Genomic DNA, 27,274 nt, shown 5'->3' with positions numbered 1-27,274 from the left:
TTTGAAGTTCCATTTTGAAACTTAAGTGTTTGGGCACCAAACCACCTGGAAATGCCTCTTGGATGCAGGCCTTAGGACTGATTATAACTTTCTTGAGCCATTTTCTCTTAATGTTACCTTGTTTAGTTCAGGGCAGGTGAGTTCAAATGATACAGCAGAATTTTTAGCTTTGTGATGGACAACTAGAATTTCCATTAACAGCCAACTTGACTGTTGGAATAATAGAAATAATTATCCTCATAATTTTGAGCCTGAAAAACTGTTTGTTGTGTGGTGAGGGCACAAAGCTAAAGCTCTTAAGGCACAGTGTGGATTTCCCTTTGGAAATTTAATCTGGATAGGCTTTTTTGAGGAAATGGAGTACTGAGCATTCCTTATTCCGTGGCATGTATTTATAGAGATTTCTGTATTTACAGAAAGGCTCTCTCACCATAAATTAAAAGCTGCCTGTGGCTTTCTACACCCTCTTCATTCTTTTCTTCCAGGGACACTTGAACTTTCCATCATGCTCCAAGCAAACTGAGAAGTCAAGTTGCCGTAGCTTTCGAGCGTCACGTCTTCCCTTCAGCAAATACCTTCTGTTCCCTGGAAATGGGGACAGACCTCTGTTTGCTGAATTCCTCTGCTTTCACCTTAGTTATGTTAACCTGTCATGCAGTTTCTCTTCCTTGTTTCTGGGCTGTAACACATGAAGGGTGCCGTGTTTCTGCCCCCAGTGCCCCTAGAAAAGTGCAGCTGAGAGCTGAGTGTGGAAAAGCTCCAAGGATGATGACAAGGCTGATTTCTGTGAGAGCATCTGTCAGCTGAACCTTTAAATAATTAAAGCAGAGGGTCATAATGGAAACCCTGGTGAGAGCACTTATCCCAGCTTCAGATCTTTCTCACGGTCTTCGTCTTACTTGCCAGCACTTATCAAAGTGCCTTTCAGGCACGCTGGTTTTAGCAGAAAGGAGCTTGAAAATTTGTTTGGAGGGATCAGGTGAGGAGGTAGGCCAGGTGCTCAGGTCTGGTATCCCTTTTGTGGCTTTTGCAATAAATCACATTAAGTATCTGTCCAGGTCAGTAGCTCAAGGTATGATTGCTTCTTCTCCATTTGTGTATTTATCTGTTGATTTTTTAGTCCCTTTCACTGTTTCACAATTGAAGAACTAAGGATGCTGTCAAAAATATCAGTATTGCTTCTGGAGAGGATTTTAGAGAGCTAGAAATGTGGGTATTTCTTTATGGAATGTTTAAAACCATAGCCCTTATTCACTTACCATACAATTAGCCTCCAGCTTTTCATGCACTACTATATCAGCTGTACAAGATTGTGGCATAGTGCCTTTTTCCTTTGGTGTGGAGGCAATGTTTCCTTTCTTCTGCCTTGTTTTGCTTCTTTGGGGCAGGATACTGACTTGGCTACCTGCAGTGTCCAGAAGCTGCTCCCTAAGGAAGAAGTCTGTGAGCTGACAGGTTGACCAAGTCCAGTTTCCTGCAGCATTATAAGATGCATGTGCTCTAGAAGTCATGATTTAGTGTTCTCTGGTCTTTAATGGGGGAGCCAAAGTGATTTGTAGCAGTGCTGCTGGGATGAAAGTAAAAAAAAAAAAAAAAAGGAAAAAACCCAAACCAACAACCAAAAATCCAGGTAATACATAGAGCTCTTGAATTGCTTTGTCAGATGTAGCCAGAAAATAGTGTTCAGCCAGCCCAAACAAGAGAAACCATTGGAAGTAAATATTGCTACTTGTTTAAAGAAATATTATGTATTTAAGAAAAGTAATTATTAAAGTTTTTTATTTTTTAAAAGAGTATTTTATTTAGAAAGATTTATTTAATTTAGGTTTGACAACAGCAAAGCAGAGGAATAGTCTAGTCTTGCCAGTTTTTCAGAAGCTGCATTTTATAGTCCAAGAACTTTTAGTAATTTTCTTTTAGTGTTTGGATACTAAATAATTTAAACTCTGATGCCTTAAATCCACTGTCACAAGAAAAGTGGGATAGTGATGTAGTGAGTGCTCAGACCAACTGTATAAAACTCCAACTACAAAGCAAGTTTTACTTGTATTGTGGCACTCAGTTTCTAGAACATTTTTCCTCTCCTCTGTAAAAAGAATGCATCTCCAGAATTGGCTGATTAAAAATGACCCGTTTTCCCTTATTAAGCCTGATGTAAAGAAAACTGCCAGAACTCTCTTGTTTTCTAGTGTTGGGTGATGCCCTTACTGCACATGTGAACTCACCCCTTCCATGGCTGTTGTGTTGTTATGTTGGGGTTTCCAAATTGATGATGAGCACGCTGGAAGCCTATTGTGAACTATTTGGGGAGGGCTGATAAATTTTCTGCAGTCCAGTGGTTCACATCTCTTGGTCATGCACTTGTTTTAAATGTAGCTTATTAATTTTCCACTTTCTTACTCAGTATCTATCATCTTTTTCCTGTTAATCCATGCCTGTTCTCAAAGGAACCAACACCTCCTTGCAGGATGCAATAACATTGCTTTTTGTGAGGAGTTAACCTTTCCTCTTGAAGCATCTTGACGTCTGGTTTGCATTTCTACTGCAATCATACCCTTTGCCAAGACCTTACAGGCCTTTCCTGCAATAATTCTGGTGCTGTATCCTAAATGACTTTTGATTCATTGTGTGCTTTGTGCTTTGGTACACTGCCCGTAATTTAAATCATTTTTACAGACCTTAACCTCCCAGAAGAGCCAGGTAAGTGTGATAGAAGCCTTGCCTATTTAGCTGTATAGTTGACCTGTTTTTCCTAGTATCGGACAACCCTGCATTGTATGTGATCTTTCTTGTGCAATAAATCTCCTTTCCTGCACGGGAGCCAGAAGACAGCATTTCTTTGACAAGGAGTCATGGAGCTGGTTAAAAATTATGCCATTGTTTCCTTCAGGAAGCACCAACTCTACTTTTCCTTAGGAGTTGGAACAAATACATCTTAACAGGAAGCTCCATCTGATAGAGCTAAGCTAAGACAAACAGAGCGTTCGCACTCGGTCTGTTGAGGAGTTTTTGATGGTAAGTGACAGCTGAGAACAGTGACCTGTCTGCAGGCTTGACCTGTGCTGGACATAACAGAGAGGAAGCGTGTGTTGGGCAGGAAACTGCTGTAGGCAGCTCCTGGAGGGAGTCATGCCTCTCTGCATGAGCATGAGTGTACGTCCCCTTGCGCTGGGCATCCTCCTGCCACAGAGAGGCTGGAAGATGGGGAGGGGCTGTACCCCTCCTTCCTTCCCCTGCCTCGAAAACAAAACAGAAGAAGAGATGACACATCCTTAGAGGAAAACCATGCAAAGAGCCTGCATGACCATAGACTTAAACCCCTACTTTTTAAATTTTTTTTTAATTAAGTTTTTTAATTATTGGCACTAAAGTAGTTTTGATGTATTTATTCTTTTTTAAACTTGCATCATCTTCAGGTATGGTTTGTGTAAGTTGCTGGTCTCTTAACTCCTTACGACAGTGATTTTTCTTTTTTTCATGTAAATACATTAGCAGCTACTGTAGTTAATAAAATTAATGCAGCATTAGGAGTGTTAAAGTAGGCTTAAGGTATGGGCAAAGAGGGATTGAGTACAGGGCTCCTTCTTTCTAACCATGTACCTTGACCAGACCATGCTCTTACAAACTTCTTTTTGTTAATGGAGGACCTCTGGTGTCCACCAGCTGGATAATTAAATGCTTATTTAGCTTCTTGTCAGTAGCCTGGCACTGTGCTCTCATAGTCATGACAGAGTTGGTGTTCTTTAAGTATTCAGTTCAGACTTGCTAAAGGGCTCAGCATAAGGCCTACACATATGGGGTGTTTACTTGAGTGAATTTCATGAAGGATGGAAGTTTTCTCTGCCTTGTGAAATCCTGCTTCTTTTTAAAAAAATCATCCCTGAATTTCTCAGCTTTAAAAGCACTGGTTGGTACTTGATTTGTACTTGGCACTATACCTTGATGATCCCATAAAATAAATTGCCATCCTGTATTAGATCTGTTTATGTTGATAGACTTCTTTCTGCTGTTATCATCAGCTGTCCTTTATTTTACAAGTTCTACCTGTTCCCTTTCTTTTACCTTTTCTTAGATTTTATTTTTTTTTTCTCAAGCAGTCTCAAAATACATTGAGTGAAAGAACAAAAACCTGGTGCCTTGCTGCAGTAAGAAATTACTTGATATGGGTTAGTTCTGAATGTTTTCTTGTTTGTACTGTGGAAATGACTATGTGGTACTGTGTGAGGTGGTCAGGGATTTATGTTGACCTGTAGCAGTAAAAACCTGTTGAAGTTTTTCATGAGGATTTTCCTGATGTAAATTAAATAAGGAGTTACTTTGCTGGCATGGAACGCAGCAGAATGTATGACAAAATAAAAAGAGTCTTCAGTGTGTCTCTTACCTGAAGTTGTCTATCTAAATCCACATTGCAATAACAGTCTTTGTAACCTGGAAATCTGCATGAAAATGTCCTTTTCTGGCACCATTGACCCTTTAGTGCACAGTCTGAAAAGCATCAGCAAGTATAAGCCGTGGGGATGAAAGATGAAATAATGATGCTTTCATATGTTTTAATGAACTAACATGAGCTGGGTATGCAGGAGCATTATAGTTTGCAAATTATGATGCTGGAGATAAGAATCAGCCCAAGCTCAATCTGCACACTCATGTTGTTCATTCTCAATGTCATCCTTCCAGTTCTTGTAAAGCTTTAGCCTTAGAGGAGGTTAAACTTTAAATTACCTTGTTCACTTAAGAAATGTGTCACACTTAGAAGCTAAATGGCAAAAAGAAAAAATTATTTACTCTGTAAAAAAATCCCACCAAACGAAATCCCACCTGAGTTACAGGGTAGATGACTGATCATGTATGTGACTGAACAGAGCTGTGCATTCAAAGAAAGACAATCTAGCTGTGTAAAAATAAGGGCAGACAGATTCAAGGAGAGGGCTTAGGTGGAATGTTAAGCACACAGAAGCACACTAAAGCCATTTGATTTTTTTGCAGAATGCTTCTTTTTCAGTTACAGTTGTTTTCTCCAGTAGACAGAGAGGATGAACTGCAACTAGCCCTTGACCTCATGCCAAACAGAAAAAAACCACAGATGCTGGTACCTGCTTTTTAGCAGGCAGTTACCAGCTAAAATAAGCTGTATGCACCAGGAGTTGGATATCTTCAAGACTGATAGCTGTAATGGATAAAAATTGTTAGAAAAACCAGACTAAAGGCAGCTTGTGACATTGAACAAGGAAAAACAGTCTTCCTGGATGGTTGGAGCTCAAGTTGATATAAATGGAGCTGAAGTTTGCATGTTCCCTTCTCATCTATTAAATGTATTTAAGGTCTCAGCTCAGTTTATAGCCTAATGGCAACCTTTTTCTTTCTGGTTTATGGAAAGACTCCCACTGTGACTATGTAAGAAACACTGCAAGAAGGAATGAAATCTGCCCACATTTTAGTGCTGGTTTTGATGATAACAGCTGTATGCACATGAAACTCTCTTAATCTGGTGAGTAAGTACTTCCAGCATGTCTCATAGACTTTTTTTTTTTCTAAATGTTCCTGGCCATATCACTGGACACATTTTATAAACCTTTATCAGTTCTCCTACCTGTGACATTCACTAAATGAGCATTGTTATCTCTCAGTAAGTGGTTTATTGTTCCTTTGATCATTCTACATGTTGTTTCAAGTCTCAGAAAAGACATGCTAATGTTCAAAAATCAAAGTTAAATATAGAAAAAATACAGCAGCTCAGGGCTGAAGGCTGCACAGTACTGGTAGCTACCTATAATGTGTCAGGTTCTTGCAGCTGACTCTGAGGTCAGGGAAAAAAGCCATAGGTCTATCTGTAAGTCAAAATATATCCTAAAATAGTCATGAAACATTAAATATACATTTAGCTCTTAATATATTTGCTATCTGTTGCTGAGTACAGCACATATGCTGGCTGGCCATGTTCCCTTGTTGGCTGGATGATTCTTTTGTGGAAATGCTCTAGCTTTTCAAACCTGTTCAAAACAAAAAAGTCACCTAAATTGTCTGACTGACACAATGAAGCAAGAGAAAACTTACAATTATTAAATGTCTGCCCACATGAGCACAGCTGTGCAGGCTCTGCCTTGTGTAACTCTCTGTACAGCAGGGTGTGTGTTCATGCTGTTCTCTCCAGAGGCTGGTGTGGCACAGACACATCCCGAGTCCAGCCACAGGCTCGGGATGTCTGTGAGCTCGGGGTGTGACCGCAGTGCTGCGCCCTGGTGCTGTTTCTTGCACACTGAGAGCTCCACCTCTGGCTCTGGCTCCACCAGGGATGAGAAACCAGCTGCCTGGGAGAACAGAGTTGAAAAGAGAACCAGAGAAACTGGCTGAGTAAAATAGTGGTGTCTGAGAGGGCACAGGTCTCCTTGTCCTGGTCTAGCAAAAACTGAGTCCGTGGAAGAAAACGTCTGCTGCTTTGTAATGTCCTCACTGCTTTAGCAGTGGTGTTGTGGTTTCACATCAGGAAGTACAGAGATGATCAGCCACTTGCCAAATTCTTGGTTTAAAAAAACCCATGGCACTGTTAGATATGACTTAACCACCAAGCTGAGTATTTTGAATGCATCTACTGATGGAGTCAGTGGATGTGACTTATCTACATGCAAGCAGATGCTACTTTGTAACCTGGGAGGGACAACATGAAGAACTTCACAGGCTATCTCCTCATCTCTGATGCTTGCTTGGCCCCACAATCACAGAGAGAGATCAGAGCCTGAACTCGTCACTCTGCTTCCTTTCTTGAGGGTGGTCACATTTGTGCATAGAGGGTGAACAAGCAGTGGGTTTCAGGAGATGGAACTCGTGGTTTGCAGGAGATGAAGCCCTGACTGTTAGAGTGCTAGATTTTAGGAAATTCCTAATGCTGACTAGCTCTCCTTTAGAGGAAAACTGTATATTGAAATAATTATGCCATAGTGGAGTCAGTTGCCCATTAGATTCTCTGAGATGTACTGGTTGGATGAAGATTTTACATGCTTAGCATCTGGATCAAGACAAGTGAGGGTTTTTTCCTTTTTTTTTTTTTTTAATTTTTAATGTAGTAATAGCAATCCTAGTAAAGTGATAGTAAGAGTGATAAGGTTATTTTATGAAAATTGTAATGTTTGCTTTTCTGAGGCTGGCCAGTTAAATTGTTCCAGGATGATTTTTGCATAATCAAATTCAAGTTTGAGGCAGAGTCTGTTCCTGCAACCATTTGTGACTAACTCCTGTGGGCTTGTCTGCTGCCTAGGCAGTAACTGGGGATCTGTGGTCCACTTCTGACTGAAGAAAGAGGACATAACTGTCAGAAAAGAGTTTTCCTAACTCCCTGTTTTCTATTTTACTGGTGCCTCACTCCCTTCTTATACTTCAGAGGCGGAGAAGGGAGCCACTAATACCAAAACAAAAACAAAGTTGAGTTTTGGAAGGCAACAAACAGTAGGCTCATACCACAGGAGGAGGACACCATGTGTATTTGTTTAATGTCTTAATTTTGCACCTTCTGTTCCTTATGTGCAGTTGATCTAAGCGAAATAGCAATGCCAGTGTAACAGGGTGAGTAGCTCACTGTGGTGCTGTGCTGGCACCTTGTGGGTGTCATCTCTCTCATGCCAAAGGAACAGACATGAAGTACCTGACCAAACATCTTTGTTTTGCTTGACATAACGTGTATTTGTGGTTATGAAGGTGTTTCATGCATCAGCCTGGAAAGAGTGCAGCAGTGAATTGTAAGAGCTTTTCTGGGGGTGAAAAAAAAAAAAAATTACTAAGACTGAAATGAGTTCACGTGCACGAAAAGCCATAAAAGTAGGCAGGTGGTGGGGTGAGTGGCACTTGATGCAGCTCTTACATCAGCATCAATTTCTCTAATAGGAACAAGCAAAGAGATTTGGCAAATGATTGACCCTGAGTTTATCTTTTTGTCACTTCTGCACATGAACTTTCAACTTTGATGCTTATTAGGGGTTTGTGTTAGTTTAGGGAAGGGACAGGAACGGGGTAGTCTTTGCTTTGGTTGCCCCCTTGTGGTTTCTTGTGCTGGCAGAGTTAAACATTCTAACGCGTGTGCTGCTGTTAAGGGGTGTAGTAAATGTGAAATGGTGCTTGCAACTCATGGTTTGCTTTGAACTGCTAATTCTATGTATGTTGGACTTCGAATCCAGAGAGCCTCAGCTGTCTCTGTGCAGCTGACTCCGTTTATGTTCACATTGTCATCTGTATTGCTGTCATGCAATTGTGGGAATGTTGCAGACAGAAGGGCTGGATACTTAGGGAACACTGATGTTATGTTTCAAATGACTGGCTCACCTTTGCATTCTCCTGCTTTGTCTGCACAGCTTACTCGTGCTTAAGAATGCCCAAAGGCAGAGATACAGGGTAAAATGAGAACTTTAGAGATGAAACAGACACCCACATACTTATATTTTGCTTAGGTAAAGTATATTTTTGTATGGGTACTTGTATTGATATGTGATAATCTCTATCCTATTAATTTCATTATCTATTTGATTTTTGTGCCTAATTAGTTACAAACTTTATCTCCATTATTTGGTAGCACAGTCTCAAAGGCTGGACTCGATTATCTCAAAGGTCAGACTTGGTGTGAGAGGTCTTTTCCAGCCTTAATGATTCTGTGATCCTGGCATCATTTTTTGTGTTTGCTTTGGACTTGCATATGCTGTATCATGAAGCAGTCAGTGAGGGGAGTAGCTTAGGTCAACCTCAACTCGGTTTTGTTTTCTTGAGTCTTTCAAAAGATTCACCCAAAGAAGTTCTCACTTCTGTGAATAAAGGTGGAGGCTCTGGATGAGTTCAGCTGAGCTATGCCAATCTTGTGTCCTGGTTATATACTTCTCTTGAGTTCAGTTTTATTCATTATGTCAATTCTCTTTCGTTGTGGTTGTTCTTTTTGTGGGTTTTTTTTTTTTTTTTTTTGAGTTAAAAGATGTTTAACTGTTGTAGAGGTGCCTAACAGGATGGGTGATTTAGTTATTGGATTTTGCAGCAAGTTTCAGTTTGGGTTCTTTTAGGGATCAATTATAAAAGACAGGATAGCACAGCCTATTAAACTTTGGCTTAGCTGTGTTCCCCCCCACCCCCCTCCAGTTTATTGGGCTTTGGATCAGCAAAAAGGGAAATATTTGAAACATGTTTGGGGGTTGTGTGGCGATTTAGCCAAAGTAGTCCTCAAAATAGGAAAGAGCAAGGAATGCTCTTTCCATGAGGGGCCAGGAAACAGCAAATCTTAGAGGTAGGCTAAAGCTAGTGTTACCATATGGTTTCTTTTGATAACGTCCAACCCCAAACCTCAGTGTCTGAAGAGAAATAAACTATCCAACAGGAAGCAGGATGGTGCAACACTTACCAGCTGTGTTTAGGGAAAATCCAATACCAATTTCAGTGTAAACAGATGATTTGTGATGGCATAATTATCTATTCTTCCTATAGGTTGTTACACTGCATTACATTATTTTAATTGCTTAATTTCTTTTCATTTGCAGCTTCCTTATTGTGCTGATATGCCTTATCTTCAGCGTGCTTTCTACAATTGAGCAGTATGCAGCTCTTGCTACAGGGACACTTTTTTGGATGGTATGTACATGGACATTAATGTGATTGATGTGTGTTTGTTGTCACTGTGCAAATTCTGATCTCCCGAGCTAACACCACATCAAACAAAATGTTCCTCATGGTTTAATTGACAAGAGACTTTTCTCCTTTTCCCTAATGAGTCTGCAAAGCCACAGAAATTCCAAAAGTCATGGTAACCCAAAAATGAAGTGGTGTACCCTCTGTGGCCTATACTGAGGACACCTGTGGTGTCTCCAACACATACAGTTATTCTGATTAAGCTTGAACCCCTCCTATTGCTTGGGTTAATACTTTTTTCAGCCATACTGAAGACCAGACACCTGGCCACAGCAGGGGAAAAAAGTAAGTAGAAGTCCTTTTATTTAGTGGATGTCATATCCAGCTTTGTTTCAGAAGGGGAAAACTCATGTCTATTGACTTTAAGACAGTTTGCTCTACCTGTCTTATGCTCTTTCCCTTCAGTGGAGAAAACATAGTCACTGTGGTTATAGTGCAGCAGTACAGATGTATCAACAAATGCTTCAGGAGCATTTGTGTCCTGCCAGCCTAGGTTTCATTGAAGAGCTTTAGTTTTGAGGTTGGAGAGGTGTGATTTTAAACATCCAGACTTTTTATGAATTTTTTTGTACCTCACTTTGTGTTTATAAATGTTATTTCAATGTTTGTTCAAAACAGGTATTGTAGCAATGCTTCAGTAATATCAATAAGTGTATTAGCACTGTTCACATGAAAAAGTTCACTTAAGACCCCCATCAATTCTAATAATTTTTGTCTATTTGTCTATTAAATATGTCAAGGTTCTATACCTAATATGAATGCTGTAAGAATAAGAATATAGCATATTAAATTTAGTGTCAATCATACTATTTCTGCATTAAGTGCTTTCATTCCTGTATATTATTTTTAACTAACTTGTAAGATGTTTGAACTCCTAGGTGTAACATAACTAGTGCCAGCTAAGAGCATCCACACCTTTATTTCTGCATTCAGTACAATTTTTTTTTGTGGTTTGGCATTTTCTCTTTTGTACAGATTTAATTTGTTTTGGGTTTTGTTTTACTCTATAACTAGTAGGGGTTTTTATCCATGACTTCTGCCAATGTCTGTGATGAGTTTAACTCCTAGTAATGTGTCACTCACCTTTGCAATATATCATAGTGTTTGACATGTGTGTTGTCTCAGTGAAACAACTTCTAGTGACAACACAACTGGCAAGGTTTCATTCTCTGCCCCCACCCTGTGAAATCATGGAGCTTGTTTTGCTTTGTTCATCCTGTGTTCAGTGTGTGTTGTCTGTATCTGGCAGTGTGAGGTGCGTGCAAAGCATTCAGGGTTACACACAGTGAGTGGAAGATGCAGTGATGTGTATTTCTACTGCTCTGTATGATCATCCTCTCTGAGTAGCGAGGGCGTTGGTGAATGATGTATCAGTGTTCCTGTTCTGCAGAGTGAGAGAAACTGTGGTGAATTTCCAGAATTGAAATCCTACTGGCGTGGGTTTCACGGGAAATGAGCAGTTGTCTGTTCAATATTGGCAGAGGCTATGCTGTTTTCTTAAAGGATTAACTGTGGTAACTTTCATGAACCTGTGGGGATTATGGGGAGCCATCCATCCAGAGCAGTAGATGGGCTAATGTGCTTTCTTCTCTATCCTGTTTCAGTGGGACTTTCCAAGGAGTTGTGGCATCTTGAAACACTAACATAAATGTCAGAATCTCACTCCTGTTGGCATTTACCCAGTGAAATTTCCTATTCTCCTATTCCTTAATAGATTTTTCTTTGACTTTAAGGTAGTCAACTACATTAAAGTCAGAAGTTGTTTTATTTTTGTTTACTTTTTGCAAATTGTCAAAAGTAGATGTAACTGAATTCTTAGGGGGTGATTTAATCACAGAGGGCTGGTTGAAGAGAGACTGCACAATGGAAAGAAGGAAGTAAAATAAAGTGTAATAGCATGTAGGGATTAAGACACAAAACTGGAAAAGACAGAGTGCAAGCTTCCAAACCAAATGGTGCTGTGAGGAGAAATGAAAGCTTAGGAGTGAACTCTTTCTACTGCTCTGCAGTAGGAATTAATTTGTTTTTTGTGTCTATAGTAGAAGGATTTTAAATTATTTGACTGTAATGATTTTTATTTGGAGCCAGACAATTCAAGTCGGTAACATTGTCATTTTAGGTGAGCAAAGGAAGGCAAGCAATTTGATTGACAAAATAATACTAAATAAGACAGAGCTCAAAGGAGCAGCAGGGTACCACCAACCTACCAGGAGTATGGGGATCCTGAAGATGGCTTTTGCTTGGGCTTAAATGAGAATGAAGGAACTTTGGCCATGTAAGAGTTCGTGGTTTGAGATCTCAAGTAAACCCATGAAACTGGAGTTGCATGGCACTGAAGATATGCCTTGGGAAAAGAACAGAATCTCTTCCTCCTGACTAGAAAACTAATTAAACAAGACTATTAAAAGCACTCACAATTAATAGCTATACTGTTTTTTTTCTGCCAAACAGCCAAAGTATTTGGCTCTGACCCTGTAAAAGATCTGAGCACCTGTATAATTTCAGCAGGTAGTCTTTTTAAAAGCAGGGAGCCTGCTGGTCACATTGAAGTTACAGATAGAAGCTGTGTGTGCCCTTTTTCATGAAAAAGAATTTCATGCTTTACTAATATAGTCATACAAGATATTACAATAACATGAAAGTAAAAGCTATAAAAGTTGTTGAGATTTTGTGTTATGGCAGTTTCAGTTTGAAACTGTGTGGAAAAACCAATCTGGTGTAGTATATTAAAAATACATTATTTTGTAGCATATCAAAATATGGTAATTTATTTTATTCTGGAGCTGCTTGTCTTAAAATATCACCTCCCACTAGCACAGCACGAAACAAAAGATGGTATGCTGTCAATAATTTAAAAGCATTAAAAACCACTTCAATTTCTCCTAAAAGCAAGAAAAACACAAGCTTAGCATTGGAAAAATAAACAGGGGCAAGTTTATATGTGTTCCAAGTGGCGTTCCAGATTTAGACAAAAAGCTTACAATTAGCCGCCGAATCTTTCTCTACTTGTCACCACACTTCACGAGGCAAAGAGCCTTGATGAAAGCTATACCTAAATGCAGTTGTAATGGGAGATTAGGAGAGAATTGGCCTTTTGTTCGTTTCCAGAATGCAGTGAAAACTGTTTAAATTTGCATGTGTTTATTTTCTCTTTTTTTTTTCACTAGATGGTGCTGTCGGAGGGGGTTTGACTCCAGTTACTCGCTGGCACTTGCCCAGCGTGAGCTGGAGTCTGAGCCAAGACTGTGAAAGCATCATGATTTTGAAGAGCCCTGTGTACACTTGGCCCGTGTAAAACAGTGGTGCGGGAGAGCTTTTGCCATGACTCACAAAGAGAATGTGGTATATCAGGGTAAAAATTGATTCTGAGACTACAATGTCTAAACTATGGAAAAAAAGTAGTGTGGAGATGGATGTTCCCAGAGAGGCCATATTTTTCTTTTATTTTCATAAGCAAGGATTTTATGGTGCCAGAACACAGCAGAATGCTGTTATCTCAGCATGATCTAAGAAAATCCAAGTGCCTGATCCAAGGGGATTAAATATTCTGCTGAACCAAGGGATATTTGGTGTGCCTGAAAAAGCTATTTTCTGGTAGGAATCTCATTTCAATATTGATTCCCGCCAAATAAAAAAAAAAAAAAAGAAGAAAAAGCTGTGTTTTTATGATGAAAGTATAAACTCTTTCCAGCTTTCTGTTCTAAGGTCGTTTTCTACTTTAGCATACTTCTTACTGAAGACATTAAACAATATTTAAACTTTAAAAAATACAAATTAAGATAACAAGGCCATGGGTCTGGTTTATTAACATTTACTTTATTGGCATTTAAGTTATTCCTACACTTATGAGAAACTGGTACAGAGTCTATGCCCATAGGAAATCTAGTTTATATTGCTTTTTTAATATAATGTTTTGTTTTGAGTATAAAACTTGGCTTTTGTTTGCTAGAGTTTTTTGTGGGTCTTTTGAGAGAGAAAAAGGAAAACACCTTCAGTTTCTGCTTCTGAAGGTGGTCTTCACAGGGAACACACAGTTCAGAGGCGTTCCAGCAGTTTTCTTTCCTGATAATATCCCTTGCTTAAGAAGGCCAGAATGCAGACTCACCCTCTGCATGGGTGTATCTTCATCCTTTTGAAAAATTAAATGAATTTAATATCTGTAAAATATGCCTGGTGACAGCTCTAGAGATTAATCTAGTCTACAGACTCTGAAGAACAGCTGTAGCTGAGAAAGTGAAAAATTTGTCCGTGCAGCCTCAGCAATGTCCCCTGGTCTGACCCAAAGTGAGGCCAGCTGGTGTAGAAGATGTGTCCTGTGGATTTATGGTCTTTAATCTTTTCCCTTTGTTGGACCTGCAGGAAGACCTGTCCAGGGAGTCACTCACTGCAGCCTTGCCTTTCTGTCACTCCTCAGACAGCTGACGTGGAGAATCCCAGCTTTCAGTCAAAGCTGCCTTCTGTACCTTTTAGTTTGTAGGCACAATGCCAGCTGTGAGTGATCTGAATGCTCAGAAAACATGATTAGAAATTAAAATTGCCCTCCCCTTTTTTAAATGAGGTAACAGTGTAAGGAGTAGCTGGAGCAGGGATCTCCCCCTGGCTGTGCACCCAGGTGTCTCTGGCTGCAGTTCAGCCCCTGATTGTGATGGTTATGGCTGAGCTGTGCTGGCAGATAATGTGAGGGCTTCTATCTGCCTCACTGCAAAATCAGCTGCCTTGGTTTGAAAGGTGGCTGGTAGTAAGATCTTAACTTGTTCCAGCTGTTCTCAGAGCAATCCCTTGTCAACTCCCCTGGCCTGCAGAAGAGAGTTATGCACTTAAAGTGAATGTGCAGTTAAAAGGATTTAATTCATTCGGTTCAGAAGGTTGTGTGAATGTGCTTAAGTTCTGCTTTATGTCCATTCTGAGCAAGTCAAAGGGAGCCAAATCAGATGCTCCTAAAGTGGAAATAAGGCTGTCTGGTCAGGACAGCTGGACCAATTTCATTAAATGGGTGCTTTCTTATTAAAAAAAAAAAAAAAGGCAAGCCTCTTGCTCTGGTTTGGTGTAGATGAAATCTGAGTTAGGGAGGAATGAAATGGTGATATGGAATGAAAGCATGCTAAGGCCAGTGAGGGGGAGATGAGCTGGTTTTGTTTAGACATGTGCTAAAAATCAAAAACTTGTAGAAGGGCGCTGGAGTTTCCCTTTAAAATCTGCAGAGGGCAGCATTGGCCCATGCTGTGTTCTCCTGGGGCGGCTGCTTCTGACCTTGGATGGTGCCCTCTACTAGATAAAAATATATTTTGGAAGAAGTCAACTCTTAATAAAGAAATGTTTTTCCACATGGGCTTGGGGAATTTTATACGAGTAATTAGCAATCATAATTTGTGGAGAGGGAGATGGGAGAAAAGGGCCATGTAAACATTGGTGCCAGAGAAAACTCTGGCAACTTTGTGGTGGAGCCTCAAAATTCATGCAGTTTGGTCTACTTTATTGCTCATCATGTGGATGGCTTTTAGGAAAAAAAAAAGATATAACAATTAATACTTTTAGTGAAATGAATTGGGCAAGTGTTTGTTTGCATGGAGGAGAAAGAGAAAGTTCTTAAACTTGTTAAAACACAGAAAGACTTCCAATATATTAAGCCCTGCCAGGTACACTGTTGGTATTATTAGATGTTTCCTATTCAGTTGGGATAAAAGAAAAAGTTTATTTTTTTAAATTTCTCTAAAGTGGCCACCAAGAATGGCCTTTAGATCTACATGATAAGAGTAAGCAGCAGTTTTTACAGGAAAAAACCTATGTCTCTTTTTACACATATCCATACATTTCATCCAGAAGGTTCCCATTGTGGGTTTGAATTCTTATTTTAGTCTGCTACAGTGGAGTGGCTTGGATGTAGAAAATTGATTACTTCTGGCTTTGTTGCGAAGTTTGAAAAGAAAAATCCCTTTCCCTGGGATGTCTGTACCTGGAGTTGAGTGGTGGCATAACTGAACACTGCCATTTAAAATAAAGTCTGCATCTCCATCGCTGTGCATGAAGGAATGTAGCATTTATGCCCATTGGGATGAGGTGGCTGTGGAGTACCAGGCATTTTTTGGGGCTCAGACTCTGAAGACTAGGATGGGCTCTGGGAAGAGCCCCACTCGAGCTCAGGGTGGGGCTGGTGACAGATTGTGGCCGGTGATGGATTGGTGCCGTCTGCTGGCTGCTTGGTGGCCTGCATGATCTGGCATGCTGATTGCCCTCCCTGGCAGCCCGGGGGGCTCTGCCAGAGACCAGGATGAGCAGGGTGCCACGGTGTCCAGCTCATGCCCAGCTTGTCAGGCATGAGCTGCAGCAATGTGAAAGTTTTCAGGAAACACTGCTTTTAAAGTGTATGAGGATTTTGAGAAGTAAGAGAGATGTTCTCTTTAGTTATTGGTTTTTCACCTGTTCTCCAGAGCTTGTATTTGCCTTCATAATTCACACAGTGGTTTGTTTCTTTATTTTTAAGAATAGGTACATTCCAATAAATTGTGTTCCAAGGTGCAGATAAGAAAATGCCATCACTTGAAAGTGGCATTTTCATTCACAGTTACATTTATTATTCACTTTTGTCAACCTTCCTACTTAAGGGTTAAAGTTTGACTAAACTTTCCTGTGGTGTAAATCCACGTCAAACTTGGAACATCAGCTTGGTAAACTCCAAAAGAAGCATAGTAAACATATTTCCTTTGAAATGATACATATTTCTCACTATTTATTATTTTAGTAAACAAGCAGAGTAATACAATTTCTATCTAGGAAAAAGAAATTTAAAACCGTGGAATACTGGTGCATGCTATAGCCAAGCAGTGAAAAGAAAGATTTTTAAATTTAGGATTTATCTGGATTAGTGTGTAATGTTTGCAGTGACAGGTGTTTCCTTTATGCTTTGCCCAAATGTCTGGAAAGTAGTTTGTCATTAAGTGCTACATTCAGTGTGTATCTCAATTTCAGTATAACTGGAGGGTCTCTGGCTTTGTTAGGTCCTTGTTTTCACATCTGACCTCAGCCAGCTGGAGTCTATTGTTTTAAGCGTAATGTAACAGCTGACATAACATAACGGATATCAAGCTGAAAAACTGAAGCAGGGCCGTGAACTGAGGCAAAGGGAGGGGAAAGGGAGAAGCTGGGAGGAGAGACAGGGGCACAACTAGCTTCATGATTCAAAGTGGGAGTTGCTGGCTTGTTTTCCCAGGGGGAATTAGCTAGGAAATAATGGGATGAGTCTGTTGAAGTTCTATTTGCAATTGATTACATATGATAGACTACTGAGACAGGTTTGAATTTGCCAGCTGTCACTTGCTGGTGGCTCTTGAATGGCTTTAAGTGGCCCTTGGTAGGCAGAACTGGAATAAACTCTGCAGGTGTGGTGTAACTGTAGTGCAGAAAAGCAGCGAGTGCCAGTGCCTAAGAAGAGGGGAGCTTCCAGGAGTTAGCAGAGAGAAAATAACTTCAACTGAGTGTATTAAGAACTTTATTTTGCAACGTTGGGTTAAGCGGGTTCAATTAACTGGCTAAAAACCCAAAATCAAAAGGACTTCTTGGTGGCTTTCTTTTTCTTGGCAGTTTCTACAGTAAACTTCTGTGAGTTTATTTTCTAAAAAGCTTCATTATTTTGTTTCTTGACTTCTGTGTTTGACAAGAGCAGAGTGCATCTCGGCACTGAGATCTAACTGTTCTTGGAAAGACAATGAGTAAATGAACATCCTGTTAGAAATTTGCCAGGCCATGAAAAAAGTGACAAATATCTGGCTTTGTGCACAGATAGAGAACAACAACATGGGAGAATACTCTTATTTCTTCATATGTATTTATGTATATGCTTCTTTACATGTGAATTTATGTATAGAATGTTTCTTTTTTCATCAATAATTTGAAGAAAAAAAATTACTTCTAGCTGGATTTCATTTGTATTGAGTCGAGCCTCTGGCAATTCTGCCCTACTGAGAGTTTATTCCATGGCTGTAGGCAAGGGGGGGGTAATGCCTTGCCTTTCAAGGGGGAAAAAAGGCAAGACTGTGTGCTGGCTGTTTTTTTCTTAAATGTGTATGTGCAGAGGCAACTAAATTATATTCTACGTTTTTCAGTGAAGCTTTTATGGCACGAGTCTTGCAGTTGTGCAGTGTGTTTAACTTTGTGTGCATGAGTCGTCATCATGACTTCAGTGGAGCTTCCTGTGTGCATAAATATTAACAGGATCAGGATGTAATAGGAAAGATTTCTTCAACAGAGTCTGCTTGTACTTAGGGGTAACCTAGGAAGCATGAGTTTGATTTATGTAACTTCAAACTGTATTTATCTCACATTTAATGTTTTAAATGTATTTTTATCTAATTTACTTTTATTTTGTTGGTATAAAAAAATGTCATCGTGACTGAAGCATGAGTTGTGTTAAACTTGTCTTGCACAAAGAGTTTCTAGGATTACTCCTGTTGTACTATGGGGCCCAATTCTACTTTATCTCAGTAATCAGAAAGGCCTTGTGAAAGTTTATTAGAGCTGTTGATTCGGTGGCTAATAGTATTTAGCACGGGCATTTACATTTTATCTCAGCTTATAAAAGAAATGAATTTAATTGTGGAGCTCAGAACGTGGTGTTTGTGCTGAGCTGCTGGAGAAGTCTGGATAGCCCAGGGAGCTGCCACGTGCTGCACTTTCCTTTCCCTGCTTGTGGCGTGTCCCGTGCCTTGGGAGCAAGCAAGGATGGGTGCCCACGTGCCCTGGCAGCCCCAGCAGCTGGAGGCTCTGCAGCAGAGTAAGTTCTGTAGTCTTCTGAGTTCCCTCTAGGGACCATATGTTATATATTTATTTCCCAAATATTGGGATAAATGTCCTAAAACCACTGCACTGCTCAGCTATCCCTGCTGGTCACTGATTTCAGGGACCTGTACCTTAGTGCATTGCTAACATCAGGTATTTCCACCTAACCCATGCACCAGGAGGATATTTTTCTGATGTTGGGGATCCAAGAGCTGTGACTGGTGCTCAGAAATAGCCAGACTTTGAAGTACTAACAAAATAACCAAAATGCCTGTTTTTACACCCAGTCTGTGAAAGCAAGCTATGTGCTGCCTCGCTTTGATGGTTTCCCTTATGCTAATGACACTGAGGCTGGCCTCTTTTTTTCCTCCAGCATGTTGTTAACATCCTTATTTAGGCACCTTTCAGAACCTCTCCTTTCTGCTGTTGTTTCTGTCAGTTTGACAGGATGTGTGCACACGTGGAGCGCATGCAAAAAGGAGTTGATTTACTTGTCCTTTATTCCTCTGCAGCTGTTCCCCAGATCAAGGTGAGAACTGGTGTCTGCTGTGGAGGTGATTTGTCTGTTGCATGGTTCCCTGCAGCACGGGTGGGTGCAATGCATTTAGGTGCTGTTTTGGCTGCAGCACTGCAGCACCAGTTTTTAGTTGGATTGTGTGTGTGTGATGACTGACCTCCATCTGGCCCACAGGCAGGGAGCTTGACAGCTACCTTCTAGGAGCTGCTCCAAGTCATTGATTTAGTGTATGGAGCTCAGAATGAGTTACACTCAGTGGCCAAGGCTGGGGGAAAGGGAGGAGAGAAAATTAAATATTGACTAATCTTACTTCTGTAATGCCTTGCAAACACGAGTGTGCTTAACCTTGCAGCGTTCCTGGGAGGTGAATATTAGCAGTTTTATGTGTAAAATCGGGTGATCCATAGCTTTTCCACTCTAAGCTGGCTTTGTGAGATAAATCCTTCAGAGAACCCAGGCTGCACTTTCAAGAGGGGGTTTCAGCCTACATCAACTGGCACTGCCACCTGAAGAAATGATCCTGCTGCTCCATTCCTTCTGCCAACACAAGCATTTATGCAGCTCTGTTGTCAATTGCCTTGGAGAACCCAGATGGGTTCAAATTAACCTTTTTTTTGGCCAGATGAGATTGCTTCTTTTGGCAACAGTTCTGGCTTAAACTGTTTGTGGAACTGTAGAGTAAGATTTGTTAGCTTTTGATAGTTAAAAGTGTGATGGAAACTTTATCTGCAACACAATTTACAAGCAGACTCATGTGTTATTCTTCTGAGAAAGGACATTATTGTTGTTTCCATTACAGTCCTGCCTGAAAGATCGAGTACAGCACCTAGTGGAGTGTGGAGCCACATGCTCTGAAAGATAGCTCCTACCCTCATAGGCCTTGCAGCCCAAACAAAGTGGTTGAAAATGTAAGGGGAAGGAAGTTCTGAGTGGGCTCTTGCACAGCCAGGCACTGAGGCAGAGAAAACACGACTTCCAGAAGTCCCAGCTTTGGCCTGATCCAAGCATTCTGGTTGAGTGATGGGCCTCAGCAGTCACAACACCAAAAAGGAAAATATATTTAACTTCTTGTCTCATTTCTTAACTTAGAACTGTGAAGGGTCTGGTTTGGTGGTTTTTTTTGTCCCCCAAAAGCTGAGATTTTGCCCCTCATTTTACACGCTGAAGCTTGTGCCTCTCATGTGTTGATTTGACTGAATAATGAATTAAGTAGCATTTTATGTTTACTTTTCATCTGTTTTGCTGCAGGACAGCAGGGTTGCAGCCTGACAGCTGATTGAGGCCAACTTGGCTAAGTTTCTCCTACAGGTCTAGACCTGCCTACCAAAATCCAGAGCTGGTTATTGAACCTGCATTGGCAGCTGGGCCATCTCTACAAACAAAAGCTGTTTTGTTCAAGCTCAGCTAGAACAGGCAGGGTGCAGGTAGGTTTGCAGATGCACGTCTCTCTGGAAATCTTAAGAAGCAGTCATCTGCTAGCTCTTTGCTGCAGGCCCTCCGTGGGATTTACCCCTGCCCAGAGCTGGATTGGACTGTGTTCACTCTCATGGTCTGCTGCAGTGCCCAGCTGCCCCAGAAAGCCTTTTTTACTTCTGCCACCAAAGATGGTTAAAGCTCCTGTGGTGGTAACAAAGAGGGCAAAGGGCACTTCCACAACAGGTTACTGTTGTTCAGCTTTGTGGGTGGTAATCTCTGAGATGAGAAGTGCAGGAATGAGCAGCAGGGTGGGGTAGTATCTTCAATCTCTTTCTGCCTTTGAAGTGATGGGAGGCACGTGGTTGCACATGTCAGTGTAGCCTAGTCCCACAGGGTATAATTGTACTATTATGTCATCGTTATTATTAGTACAATAACAGGCACATTTGGGGTTGAATTAGTGCAATTTTTTTGATAAAAAGGGAAAAAAAATACCCACACAACCAAGCCCCAACTCCCACATATCTCTATACAGAATGTGTGTGTAGAATAGTCTCGAAACAGCAATTTACCTTCTAGATTCTTAACAGGTGTGGTTTTAAATGTATTAGTATATATATAAAAATTTTAAAATGCTCCTTGGATATGAGTGGGATTTTTCAGATGCAACGACACGTGTTTTCATACTCACATGTTAGGATTCAACTCATTAGTGAAACTGTTAAATATTTAACCACTCTGAGTCATACAACTTTTTAAAGCAAACAGAGTTGAAAAGGATTTAAAGAAATAATTCTTCCCTTACTCCTAATTCTGAACTGTCTTAGGAAGTTGTTATCTCATCCACAAGGAAAAGGAATTCAAGAAAATTAGGGGCAGTGTTCTGACTCTACAAGTCAACTTTACAATGGTATGTGCTTGCAAATACATTTGTAATACTTTGGGTAAGGTGGAGGCAATAGATCTGGGATCTTGTAGACCTTTTAAGCAGCAGAAATTTGTAGCAGTAATTGAAATGAATAGCTTTGTAAACAGAGACCTATATTTATATTTTGCCAACAGAACTAGGAAACTCCATGCTACAATGTAGAAAAAATGCTTTCAAGTAGTATAGCAATAATGTGAAATTTCCTTTCCTCCTCTTAATTGATTATGTCAGGTTAATGGCCGATGAGTCAGAGGTGAGAAGCTCAGCCATGCATCAAGTCACACAGAAATGCACACTGTGTCCATTCTGTCCAACAATTCCCAAAACAAACAGGGTCTGTCAATCTTTACTTTGTCCAGGTCAACAAACCATGATACTGAAATGCTAGCGGAGACATTAAGAGAAATTCTGATTAGGAGAATCTCCTGTTTCATTAATTGATTTGACTTTTGGAAAGCAGCTGAACTCTGGTTTCTAAGTGCTCAGACACAAGGGACTGTTAGCTTTCAAGTCCCAGGCAGCTCCAGTTATTTTGTAGCTTATGTGCCAGGGGTGTTTCTGTCCTTAAAACCAAGTCATACCTTCATGGACATGTAATGAGCACTCACAGCCCAGAAAGCAGCTGGGCTCTGGGCAGCAGGTCGAGGGAGGGATTCTGCCCCTCTGCTCTACTCTGGAGAGAGCTCACCTGCAGTGCTGCACCCAGCTCTCACCCAGCACATAAAGGGCATGGACCTCTGGGAATGAGTCCAAGAAGATGGTCAGAGCACCTTCCCTTGGAGGAAAAGCTGAGCATTAGCTTTATTTAGTCTGGAAAAGAGAAGGCTTGGGGTCACCTAATTGCTGCCTTCCAGTAGCTAAAGGGAGCCTACAGGAAAGATGGAGAGGGACTTTTCATAAGAGCATATAATGGCAGGACACGGAGGAATGGCCCCAAACTGAAAGAGAGTAGGTTTAGATTGGATATTAGGAAGGAATTCTTTACTGTCAGGGTGGTGAGGCACTGGCACAGGTTGCCCAGAGAAGCTGTGGCTGCTCCATCCCTGGAGGTGTTCAAGGCCAAGCTGCATGGAGCTCTGAGCAAGCTGGTCTAGTGGAAGGTGTCCCTGCCCATGGCAGGCAGGTTGGAGAGAGATTATCTTTAATGTCCCATCCAACCCAAACCATTCTGTGATTCCATGATCTGTGCCCTAACTGCTGATTTCTTCTGATTTTGTGTCTGTACTTAGCTTATACTTGGAAAGAAGAGACAAGTGTTTGTAAATATAGAGGGTAAGGAGTATTCTTTTGGTCATTTTATCCCTGCAGCGTTGCTAGTGCTTCTTGTTAGGAAAAAAGAATCAGTGATTGTTCAGAAAAATATCCTCTGGCACTTTAAATCTCTATTAAGTAGAGTCAGGTAACAGGGTCTTTTTAATGTAATGACTCTTCAGCTCTGTAGTTCCTGTAGATTTCCCACAAATGTGTGGATTATTGCTACTTAAATCTGGTATGGTGAACATCTGGAAAATAGTGGGTGAGAAGTGGGATATTCTGCTGCTGTGCCTCTTGGAAGATAGAATGGAATAAAAGTGCGGAGGAGCATCACAAATAGTCTTGGTGTTAGATGGAGAAACATTGGTTCACTGTGGAGAAAACAAGGAGACAAGCAGGAGAAACATCTTTCTGATGGCAGTTACCTGAGAAACCGGAATTGTCCGTTCCATGAAAGAGCTGTTTCTTTCTCCTTGCTTCCTAATTTGGTGAGGCATTGACAAAGTTGGTAACAGGTATTTAATTCCTCCTACTGTTTAAGGGATGTGTTGAGTTAGAGCTCTTTCACTTTAGCAGAAGTGTTTGCTTTAAAGAGTTGGCGGAAGGTGGTGGATGCTGTCAGTGAAACCTTTCATGCGAAGGTGTACAAAGTGGAGGGAGGAATGTCAGGTGGCTTGGATGAGGGATGACATGTAACTTCTGTTTATCTGTTATTTCTTGGAATAGGGACTTCTTGAGTAGTACAATTTCTTAATGAATTGCAAATTTTCTTGTGGAACTGTATCTTCTATCATTCTTTCCCTAGCTTGAACTTAAAAATCATTACTGACTGGAGCAGTCTGCAAGGCATGGAGAATCCAAATACACAGAAAGCCAATGTCAGTTAACATTTTGGGGAGCTTGTATTGCCCTCCTGGATGTGCATCTAGCCTACATGCACAGTACAGCTTTGCTTGCCTGTCAGCTTTTTAAAATTAAAATGTCTTTTAATCACTTCTATATAAATATTAATCCCAAACCTTATCTTAAAAGGCTCCAGGACCCAAGGTATTGTGAACATTTTAAAACAAAAATGAAAATTGAACCAGGATGGGGAATTCTTTAGAACTGCAACTGTTTTTCTTACTTTTTATTAGTCCTAGATATAAGGCTGAAAAAAAAATCAGTAAAAATCCTGGGAAATAATTTTGTTTTGCACCTCGTTATTTGTTTTATTTCCTAGTAAGGTACTTCTCATGTGCCGTGGGAGTAGGAGGAAAAACAATGGCATCTGACTGACCAGCATAGCAGAAGTGATACACAGAACAAAGAGGCTTCTTGTTTGTAATCTCTTAGGTCTTTATTCATCTCAATTCATAACAGAGGAAATCAATAATTTTCAGTTGCTTTGGTAAAGTAGTATTAGGTCAAAATCAGCAGTTCTTTTAACAAACGAGCTTACTGTAATGTTCCTGGCTGTAAGGCTAAAGTTTCAAAGCAGTGTGCTTTTTTGCTTTGATTTATTTATTGTCAGTAGCTTATCAGGCCTTTGTTTGAATTGTTTGCCATTGTGGGCAGCCAGAAATCGAACTTTATGTAATATAATCTATCTGTCACTTAGTATCAGTTCCCTAGCAGTGATGCTAACACATTCAGACTTTAGCATCTGGACCTCGCACTTGAGTTTTCAGCCACGAGGTAGGGTCTAATGTTTCAGTGCTTTCACGTAGTCCCTTCCTAGCTATTTCCCATCTGTGTGTGGCTGTCCCACTTCCCTAGGGGTCAGTCACTAGTGCTGCCAATGTCACCAGACAAGCCTTTTCCCAAGAGAAATTTTGTTTAAACTGTATCACATGTTAAACTGTGCCAGACTGGATTCATTGTCTTCACGTCAAAAGGCAGGAAAATGATAGTACAGCAGAAAGTTGTGGGATTATGCTTGAGCATGTCATCTAAGATGAACATATAGCTTTTTATTTCATGGGCCAATTCCAAAAAAAGCATTTCTCCAGTCTCCTTTAATGATTTAAAGAAGAAAGGCCAAAGTATGGAAAGATAAGATGTGATTGCAGGAAAGACAAAGAACAAGCATTAGAGTCTACAGCTGGGTTCTCACCCTCCCTGACAAAGTCAGTTCTTGAAAGAAAAATCTGTAATAGTTAATGTACTAAGTGTTATTAGAATTTGCAATCTGCCTTCTACCTCCTGCAGAGCCTTTATGGCTCTCAGGATTTTCTGGGAATATGCCTTCATGCTTTCCTAGCTGGAGAATACCTTGGAAGAAAGCAGGCAAGCCTGTCCTTGAGCAAGAGAAAAATTCACACCCACTCTGGGCTTCCTGTGAGCTTTGAAGAACGTGCTTCTGTGATTGCTGCACCTATTTCATGTGCTCCTGGTGGTGCCTGGGAGCTGGCTGTAAATGAGGGCCCCTTTGTCCTTTGGGCCCAAATATAGCAGGGAGAGTTAAGTATTGAAGGATAAAAGCAGTAGGAGGCTGGACTGACTGAAGGACACTTTCCCAGACCTGTGCTCATTTTGTAAATCACAAATTACCTGTTGGCACTAATGATGGAAGTCCAAACCATCAAACAAACAGGGTATCTCTTCTCATACACCCTCCCTCTGTTTTCTTCTGTGAATTGGCTTCTTAGTTCAGGTATTGATTCAGAAGTTGGAAAGCTCCACTAGAGCCAATGAGCAGGGAGCTTAGCCCAGAGCAATACCTCCTCTGTCTCTTGAGCAAGTAGCAGCGAGGGAATGAAACTTCCCTCAAAACATCTGGCAGAGCTGAGCTGTGCCAGTACACCCTTCCTCCCCCAGGGAAGATGACTGACTCCCAGGGTGGGGCCAGATCAAAAGGAAGGTGCAGGGAAACGGAAACAGGGGTGAAAAGGGATGCCAGAATGTTTAAAACATAGCTGCTGCATCTGTCTAGTGGTCTAGCTCCTGTTTGTGAAATAAATTTCATGAAAGATGCACTTATTTATGTTAGCCTGTGATATGTAGGCCTAGACCAACTGGCATGTTTTAAGAGTGGGGAAAAGGAAGCACTTTTTGCTTTAAGGTAATTTATTCTAAAAATCTTTGAAGTAAAATAAACATTGTCTTTTAAGTAGCCAAAGGCATTTACTATGTTTGCAAAGACCTTTGCTCTTTGCAGTCTGGTTTGAGGAGATTTGGTTTTGTCTACAAGAAAGAAAAATATTTGTGAGCTTCCTTTTGATTCCTGGACTGCCACTTCTGTGTGTGAGGTGGAATTGTACAAAACTTCATTTTACTAATACTCCAGAGGAGGAAGACACTGCTAGTGGAGGGGTCTGGAAAAGCTGCATGAAACTCTTTCTTTCAGGATTTGCTTTGAAGAATAGTGGGTTGTATTTGTTTCAGTTTCCTTCCCCGTAGTGCTGCTGCCTGGACTGGCACTAAGAGTGGGCTTGATATGGATGCTTTTGAGAGAGGTGGCCTTCATGAGCCTAAACAGGTCAGGAACTGTCCCTGAAAGTCTCATGTGTGATCCCACCTGATATTTGGAGCACCTTTCAGATCTTTGAAACATTCAGTGATCCTGCATGGTGAAGTCTGTGTTCATCTGGTGTGATTAACTCTGCTGGCAGGGACAGATTTATTATTAACAATGGAAACCCTGTGAAACATGACAAATCTTGAAGTCAGATGAAAAATAGCATTTTTAGCTCATTTTGTTATGATCTTCCCTGCCTGCTGAACCATGAAGATATGTGGACTGGACCAGTCCTGGAAATGCATTTGTAAGCCCTAAATAGCAATACTGGCTGCACTATTGTTAATTTTAGTGTATACAAAGGTTTCACTTGTAATTTAAATGGTGAGCTACAGATGCTTGTTCCCTCCTTTCATGGGAAGGGTTTTTAAATCCAGGTTTGGTACCTACTGGTTGTATTTTTCAATGTAATCAAAATAAAGTTGTGGCCTTTTGTGGAGCTTTGTAATTCACAGAACTGTTTAGCTTATCCAGTTCAGTGCAGCATTGCTGCTGATTCAGAGTAAAGAACTCTGGTTTTGTCTTTCTACACAATCAGTGTGTGAAAGGACAGAAACAATGAGTGATGAACTGGCCACAACCCCCCTTCCTGGGGTTCCCCTGCCCCTCTGGCAGGGAGGAGGGAGAGAATCTGAGTGTCAAGTTCAGCCTTGGAAGAAGGAAGGGGTGGCTGGAAAGTGTTTCAAGATTTGGCTTTGTTTCTCATTGTCTTGCTCTAATTTGATTGGTAATAAATTAAACTGATTTCCCCAAGTGGAGTCTGTTCTGCCCAAGACAGTAACTGGTGATTCTTCTCTCCCTGTCCTTGTCTTGACCCTTGAGCCTTATATTTTCTCTCTCCTGACCAGCTGAGGAAGGGAGTGGCTCTGATGGTATCCAGCCAGGCTCAAAACCACCCATAAGAAGGTGCACACCTTATGTAATAAAGTCAGAAAACACCTTGAAGTGTGAGAATGTGATTCTGGTAAACAGATAAACACACCAGATTAAAAACCAAACCAACCCCTCCTAAAAGACGTGACCTCAAGAAAACAAGCCACACAGAAGCCAACAAAACCTACTCTGATGTGAAATGCTTGATTTTTCTGGTAGTAAAATACTAAAGTAAAAATTTATGTATTCAAATAGCTTTTGCCAGATACCAACAACCACACTGAGTTTTTCTGCTGTCCTCTGAATTGTTTATCAGGAAAAATACTTAGATCCTGGTTTTGCCACTAAATCTTTCAAAAAAGAA

At 40.7% G+C, this 27,274-nt stretch overlaps 1 protein-coding gene across 2 annotated transcripts in view; it reads left to right on the top strand.

The window, feature by feature from the left end:
* KCNQ1 (potassium voltage-gated channel subfamily Q member 1) overlaps window positions 1-27,274 on the top strand; it is a 332,947-nt gene that overhangs the window by 31,287 nt on the left and 274,386 nt on the right. For both annotated transcript variants that reach the window (XM_059849030.1, XM_059849029.1), the window contains exon 2: window positions 9,504-9,594. In XM_059849030.1, the coding sequence (XP_059705013.1) occupies window positions 9,504-9,594 (91 nt within the window). The remainder of the gene's footprint in view (window positions 1-9,503; window positions 9,595-27,274) is intronic.

The sequence above is a fragment of the Haemorhous mexicanus genome, chromosome 6, assembly GCF_027477595.1.
Source record: "Haemorhous mexicanus isolate bHaeMex1 chromosome 6, bHaeMex1.pri, whole genome shotgun sequence".
In the NCBI taxonomy this organism is placed as follows: Eukaryota; Metazoa; Chordata; class Aves; order Passeriformes; family Fringillidae; genus Haemorhous; species Haemorhous mexicanus.
Note: the sequence above shows the minus strand (reverse complement) of the source record. Positions and strands in the feature narration are given on the sequence as shown.